This window comes from Pangasianodon hypophthalmus, chromosome 25 (genome assembly GCF_027358585.1).
Source record: "Pangasianodon hypophthalmus isolate fPanHyp1 chromosome 25, fPanHyp1.pri, whole genome shotgun sequence".
NCBI classification, from domain to species: Eukaryota; Metazoa; Chordata; class Actinopteri; order Siluriformes; family Pangasiidae; genus Pangasianodon; species Pangasianodon hypophthalmus.
Window position 1 is genome coordinate 2,978,056 of NC_069734.1, and position 7,585 is coordinate 2,985,640.

At 41.6% G+C, this 7,585-nt stretch overlaps 1 protein-coding gene across 2 annotated transcripts in view; it reads right to left on the minus strand.

Annotated features, from left to right (window-relative positions):
- Positions 1 to 229: 229 nt before the first annotated feature.
- golm2 (golgi membrane protein 2) overlaps positions 230 to 7,585 on the minus strand; it is an 18,174-nt gene continuing 10,818 nt past the window's right edge. The window contains exons 6-11 of one of the 2 annotated variants that reach the window (XM_053229577.1): positions 6,402 to 6,519; positions 5,490 to 5,573; positions 4,783 to 5,202; positions 3,815 to 3,931; positions 3,267 to 3,434; positions 230 to 1,685 (exon numbers count right to left, since the gene is read on the minus strand). In XM_053229577.1, the coding sequence (XP_053085552.1) occupies positions 1,609 to 1,685; positions 3,267 to 3,434; positions 3,815 to 3,931; positions 4,783 to 5,202; positions 5,490 to 5,573; positions 6,402 to 6,519 (984 nt within the window). In that variant the 3' untranslated portion in view covers positions 230 to 1,608. The remainder of the gene's footprint in view (positions 1,686 to 3,266; positions 3,435 to 3,814; positions 3,932 to 4,782; positions 5,203 to 5,489; positions 5,574 to 6,401; positions 6,520 to 7,585) is intronic. The other variant, XM_053229579.1, reaches the window with a different exon arrangement.

Consider the following 7,585-nt stretch of genomic DNA (forward strand, 5'->3'; position numbering starts at 1 on the left):
TCAGTGGTTGATACAGACCCAGTGAAAAGCACATTTCTGCTGTGACCTGATTGGCTGAACCTTGCATAAGTTCCTGACTGTCTGAAGTAAAACACATTCATGGACTGTTTTTATGCAGCAGTTTTGAGAAACGTTTCAGAAATCCACAGATGAACGACAAGAGAACGTGTTTGTGCATTCCAAACATATTCGTGAACCAATTTTGATTCACAGCAAATATTCCAGCATCCATTTGTGAACCTTGTTTTATTTTTACAGAATGCGCATTATTTATTTGCAAATTATTAAAAAAAAAAAAAAAACTCTATATTTAACATCTAGTTATACTGCAAGCAAAGCGCTTCTTCAAGCTGTTGAGTTGAACCGGTTGAGTATATATCTACATGTACAGTACTACCGAGTCGCATCACAGTGATGGCAAAAAAGTTCTCGTCTAATACAACTCTGCTCTTTGGAAAGGTGGAATAAACGGTTTAACTTTGTACAGAACCGTAAAGATGTTTTATATACATCTTAAGATCCAGAGCCACTTGGAAAAACTCCGAACAATCGTAGTTATTAAAGTACATTCAGAATGGTAACTTTAAGTTTCGCTCCATTAGGAAAAGCAACATGTTAAGAGTCCGAGGGCTACAGGACACTGAGGTTTTCTACAGAATTCAGCAGGATCGCTGGCACAAATATGTACATTAATCAATCAGTCATCGATCTCATCCATATCTGGCAGGTAAACAGGAAGCTGCGTAGCTCTCGCTCTGCTGTGGTACAGTGTATTGCTTTTTGTATTTCTGTAGTTCTGGAGGCTAATATCCAATTACTCACATGCAAAAAATAAAATAAAAGATCCATCAAAAAAAAAAAAAAAATCACCTGTTGAATCACTGAAGAGTTCTTAACGGAACAAGAATATTAATTTAAAACGATTTGTCAGAGTCCTGTACAATTTATTGTCCAAAAGTGTCTCAGAGAAAGGAAGAATGAGAGAAAGGAAAAAGGCAACTTCCCATGCAGTGTTTCTGAAAAACACAGCGTTCGGAAAAAAAAAGGAAACAAACTGCGTCCTCTGTATTGATCTCATTCTGATGTGAGTTTAGGTGCTTTCTCTAGAACCACTGCCACAACAGCGGGCCAGGAACCTACAGCCTAACATCATCATTAAAAAAATAAAATAATAAAATCAAATTTAAAAAAAAAAACAAACTTGTCAGCAGGTGTGTGTCCATTGAAAAGCCTGCTTTAAACTTGACAAAAACAAACAAACAAAAAAACCACCACAATCCGTTAAACAGAAAAAAAAATTCGAATGTACATATTAAATATATACACATGTGCACATTAGTCATTTTACACGTCCTTCAGATATTTTAAAATTCATTTCAAGTCAGTGATGAAAGAAAAAGAAGAAAAAAAAAAAAAAAAAAAGTCAAATCCTTCTTAAAAAGTTGAACGGAAGCATCCATATCCACGCCGTGTTGAAATACAGCTCCGGCTAAGATGCAGGTTCAAGTAATTCTCCTTCATATTTCATTATTACTATTTTTTTTTTGCTAATCCAGTCTTGCTCGTGTGATTATGGGAGACGTCTTGATTTGAGACTCCAGACTGAGGCTACAGGATGTCGATGGCTTGGTGTCGCTTGCCGTAGTCCACGCCGCGTTCTCCTGGAACTTCCCGGTCTTCATCATCTGGAACAAAAGAGAAGGGAAGAGAGTTTAGGGAAGAAGGACGGCAATGGACAGAACATTCACACCCCCCTATTTCAGGTCACTGAGAAACATCTATATACACGTACCAAAATACCCCAATATACACCAATCCGATACTGAGGACTGGGATTAAACTCAATTTCTGGCTCGACTGTTTTTTTGTATGAATGCGTGACGCAGATGATAGTCACGTCCGAGTTACGAGAGGAAGTCGAGAAGACAGCACTGTAGTGTTTCATTCATCACGAAAGAGAGAGAAATGACAGAAAATAAGCAGTTCATAAAAAGTAGCGGAGTAACAGGAGCCCAGACGAGAGAGCTCCAAGGGTCACAGTGTACACACCACACACTCCGGCTGAAAACAACATGCGTACATCACTGAAAAGTCCAACACACACACACACACACACACACACACACACACACACACACACACACACACACACACCACTACAAGATTATTCTTTTTTTTTTTCTAACTGCACTTTTATTAACAGCCTACATTTCCAGCATCTTTAGGCTACACTGCAAAATAATTATTAATCTGTATACACCGATCAGCCACAACATTAAAACCACTGACAGGTGACGTGAATAACGTTGATTATCTCGTTACAATGGGACCTGTCAAGGGGTGGGATAGATTAGGCAGCAAGTGAAGAGTCAGCTCTCCAAGTTGACGTGTTGGAAGCAGGAAAAATGGGCAACTGTAAGGATCTGAGTGACTTTGACAAGGGCCAAATCGTGATAGATGACTGGGTCAGAGCGTCTCCAAAACGGGGCGTTCCCAGTATGCAGTGGTTAGTACCCACCATTACGCTGTATTTCCTGTCATGACAAACGTGATAAATATATTTGTGAGATTTTTATATTTTAATCTAGACACAGACAAGCTTTTTTCTCTCACCACAGTTGTCTTTGCACACACACACACACACACACACACACACACACACGTTGAAAAACCCAAAAGATATCTGATTGACAATATGCATTACACTAAATAACCTCATCGCTGCACTCTAATCCAGGCGTCTTTATTCTCAGATGTGCTGTAATTTAATATCGTCCTCAACCAGATCCTTAATCTTTAATCCGTTTACATGACCGCTTCAATGATCTTGAATTTAAGTAAATAGATAGATAGATAGATAGATAGATAGAAAAGCAGGAAACATTTTTATTTGTAGGACACGACCCAAGGGCACTTACTTTAAACAAAACTTCCAAAAATGTTTCCCTGAAAGTGCACCCAAATGATGTATATGCATTAGTTTAGAACTACGAGCGAGCAAACAGAGACACACACACACACACACACACACACACACACACACACACACACACACACACACACACACACACACACACACACACACACACACACACACACACAGCTCTTTTACCCAGACACCCCCACTCTCTTGTGACTCTACACAAAGCACTATTTGGACTAAGTAGACGAGTGATGGCAAAAATGAGGGAGGGGGACGGGACAAGAGAGGACGGACGGAGGAGGAAGAGCGACGCGAGGGACAGCCGGCCATCTACCGGGCTCACCTTGGGCGTCTTCCTCGCCGCCGTCACCGTCCTCCTCCTCGTTGTAGGCCAGCTCGGCCTGCTTGTCGGCCTCGTACTCGCCCACGTTGCCGTCGTCCCCATTGTAGTCCGCCAGCTTGGAGGTGCGCTGCGGATCTACGGGGGACTCGTTCTCGTCAAAGAAGCGGCCTGAGCGGGGCGGAGAAACAGAGAGCGAGAGAGAGAAAGAGAGACAGAGAGCGAGAGAGAGAGAGAGAGAAGAATGAGAGGGAAAACATGGAGAGAAAAAGGAAGAGGTCAGTCAGGATTAGGAGAGAGGGCAGTGTGAGTGAACGAATAATTCATTCATTCATTCCTAAGAGAGTAAGGAACGAGGAAAGAGAAAGGGATGAAAAGAGGGATGCGGGCAGCAACTCTCACGCAAGCGCACCTACACACCAGCGTCCTAACTGCTTTAACATCGTGTTCTTCTTACTCAGGACCAGAGAAACTCACGCTAGAACCCACACACACACACACACACACACACACACACACACACACACACACAGAGAGCTGCTCATACTCACTCTGCCGATGTCGGAGCGGTGCAGCGAGGGCAGCATCTCGCTGGGGGTCGATGGGGTTGGGCAGAACCTGAGCAGGGTTCGGGGGAGGAGGCAGCGCTGCTCCCGGATTATCAGGATCTGCACATGCGGAGAACCACAGATCAAAACCAGCTCAACAATTTACATATTCAAATTAATTCTAATATTAAACTCAATACTTACATTTATCTTTATTTTAGTCAAATATACAAGATATTTTTATTCACTACACGTTGAACAGGAACTAATGAGAGTAAAGATTTCAGTGGATACTCCAGAGGAGTTTACTGAAGCTTATAGCACAGCTGTTGATTTCTGGATTCTGATTGGTCAGAAGGTGTTGATTAATTTTCTACAACAGCAGGTCTGACAGTAGTGCAGCTCCATATCACAGGTTTATATTAATGTGCTCGTTCTAATACGTTATTGTTTCTATGGTTACAGCTCATTCACAGGGACTTGAGACGACTTTTTTTTTTTTTTAAACATTTATGGAAGGAGTCTCCAGTGTCAGAGTGCCACGATAGAGGAGTTTATGCCTTCTGGTTTCTTTGTAACATTACAAACTATGTTTTTTTTCCATCTTATTAACTCTAAGAGAGAGAAAAAGGGAGAGGCTGGTGAGCGAACGACTGTTTACAGCTGCTATAAGGTAAGTGAGAATATGTTCCATGACACCAAATAACTGAGTAACTACAAACAGATAAAAAGTTCAATCTAATCATTAGAAACTGCTGTGATACAAGAGGAATAAAACACTTCAGGACGTGTTGGTATTTTAGAAAAGTAATTCTTTTGATGGATTATTTTCCTATAGCAGCACATCCTTACCTTAAGTGTTTTATTCCTTGCAAATCGTATGTGTTTTTTTTACAGCATCATAACTAATTTGAATACAGTTAAGGACACGCCTCCTGTTCAGCCTGACGATGCGTTTCTTTGATGCTCACCTCTCATTTGGCGCCGCTGCTCTCCCAACTCGTCTGCTTGGACGGCTGCCTTGTTGCCTTCGTTCAGCACCACGGGTCTGTCCATGAGCGGCTGAGGAACCTGCTGCTGGACTGGTGGGAGACCCTTTCCTGCTCCTCCATCCTGGGGAAGGTCAGGACGGTCCAGAGGGAAGCCGTGAGGAGCATCGAACCCAGGTCCCTCTCCTGCTCCAGCTCCAGCTCCAGCTCCTGCTCTTACTCCAGTGTCAATAGCAGCATCAGCTCCAGCATCAAGACCAGCATCAGGACCAGCATCAGGACCAGCATCAGGACCAGCATCAGGACCAGCACCTGCTCCAGCTCCAGTCTGTTTGTCCTGCAGCACCACGACCGCGTCTGCTGGCTCCATGTGCTGCGCTGTGATGGCTGGCTTTTTCAGGGCTGAGGGAACATTAAGTAATACTTTACATTCCTTCAGTTTATTTGCTGTTTGTACCTGTATCTGTCTGCACACCTATAAAACCAAACCTAAAATATACAATAAAAAACTTAAATTCTATAATGAGTGAAAAATTCTCTCCTCCTCTCCTCCTTAGAGGCAACTCTAAAGCCTGATTTTCTTGTGCAGCACAGATCAAGTTGTGACTTTATGAACTATGAACAGAATTAATTGTTTAACATTAACGGCTTTGGGTGGGAAACAGATCCGTCGCATTGTTAATACTCACCAAACTGCATTTCATCTACCTTTCCCACTTCACTGTCTTCAATACCAGGCATTCCAGCATCACTTCCTGGTTTCCCCAAATCATCTGAGAGAAAGAGAGAGAGAGAGAGAGAGAGAGAGAGAGAGACATGGAAGGGAAGCAAGAAAGAGAGCAAGAGCAAGAATGAGAGACACAGACAAATAGAGAGAGAGAGACAGACAGATAAAGACAGAAAAAGAGAGCGAGAGGGAGCACAAGAGACAGAGAGAAAGAGACAGAGAGAGAAATAGACAGGAAGACAGAAAAGTGTGTGAGAGAGAGAGAGAGAGAGAGAGAGAGAGAGAGAGAGAGAGAGAGAGAGAGGGGAAGACGAGAGAGAGGGGAACAGAGAAATAAACAGAGGAGAGAGAGACAGAAAGGACGTGTGTGAGAGAGAGAGAGAGAGAGAGAGAGAGGGGAAGACGAGAGAGAGGGGAAGACGAGAGAGAGAGGAACAGAGAAATAAACAGAGGAGAGAGAGACAGAAAGGACGTGTGTGAGAGAGAGAGAGAGAGAGAGGGGAAGACGAGAGAGAGAGGAACAGAGAAATAAACAGAGGAGAGAGAGACAGAAAGGACGTGTGTGAGAGAGAGAGAGAGAGAGAGGGGAAGACGAGAGAGAGAGGAACAGAGAAATAAACAGAGGAGAGAGAGACAGAAAGGACGTGTGTGAGAGAGAGAGAGAGAGAAATATAAAAAGAGACAGAGACACAGAAACAGACACAGAGAGAGAGAAATACTTTGCAATTGAGAATATTCATTAAGTAAAATATGGCATGTTTTATTATTATGATTTTAACATGTGCTTTTTGTTTTTCAGCGACTATAACAGCAGGGCGAGATAAAGACGTAAACAGCGTGCCAGGTTTGCAGGTGGCAGCACAGACAGCTCTACCTTTCATATCAGGGCTGTTGTGACGCTGTGCGGCCACTGGGTGGTGCTCTACTGCAGCCGCTGTACCACGCTCGACCTGAGCGGCCACTGCGTCAGCTTTACGCTGGTCCACCGTGTCCTTGAGAAACAGGAAGTAAGATAAAATTAAATATTAAATATTAACTTACATTACATTACAAATATTAACTTAAGATCATCAAAAATGCTAACAAAATGCCAGCGAATCCGTGACACCACACCTAAAAATCAGTGAAGAAAACATTCCCAGAATAAAGTAGTTAACGAGGAACAAGGAAGAGAAAAAAAGAACAAGGAGATTTTTTTTATAGTTTATTGCAGATATGAATGATATGACATAGGGCTGGGCGAGCCTTGATTACGATTTCAACATTGTTTTTGTTCTTAATTTTTTATTCATTAGAATAGACTTTGGAAAATGTAGATGTGCAAAAATAGGAACAGCACCATCTATAGCAAGTAGTGCAAACTCAGTGAAGCCTTTTTTCCTGACAGTAAATGGGGACCATGTCTTTCGTGACATGAAACCATGAAAATCTCCCGGCAGTAATATGACGATAATATCAAATCACGATACAAAGATATTCCTTCAATATGTATTGTGTTATATCGGGTGGCTGATAAGCTTCCAGTAAAGACATGTACATTTATATTTATCTAATGTCTACACAAAAACTTGTTTGACACCAAAAACCGGTCAGGGATCGAGCGTCAGAGTGGAAAGACAAGCTTTTTTTTTTGTTTGTTTGTTTTTTTAAAAACAGCTCGAAAAGGCTGGAAGTGTGAAATCTCGCTTCACACGCGTCCATCTCTTGACTCAAGCGATTCTTAAAGTTTTTTTAGCCGGGATTTTTTGCGAAATTCTTTTATGAAACCCTCGGTACAGTTTTATTTGATTCAATTAATTTGAAATACAATATGATAAATATTTCATCTGCTCATTAGAGCCACAGAGTTTTTCAGTCCTGACATTTTCACTGACAGAACATGTTACATCCAAGTGTTTTACTATGATTTATACGCTGGCTTCTTCTTGAATTATTAAAGTTTGGATTAAACTCCTTTAAAACTAGTGACCAAACAAACAGGCTAATAAATGTAAAAAATAATACATTTTTGGTCATTTAAAATTAAATTAAAATTGGTAATAAGTATAATTTGTGATG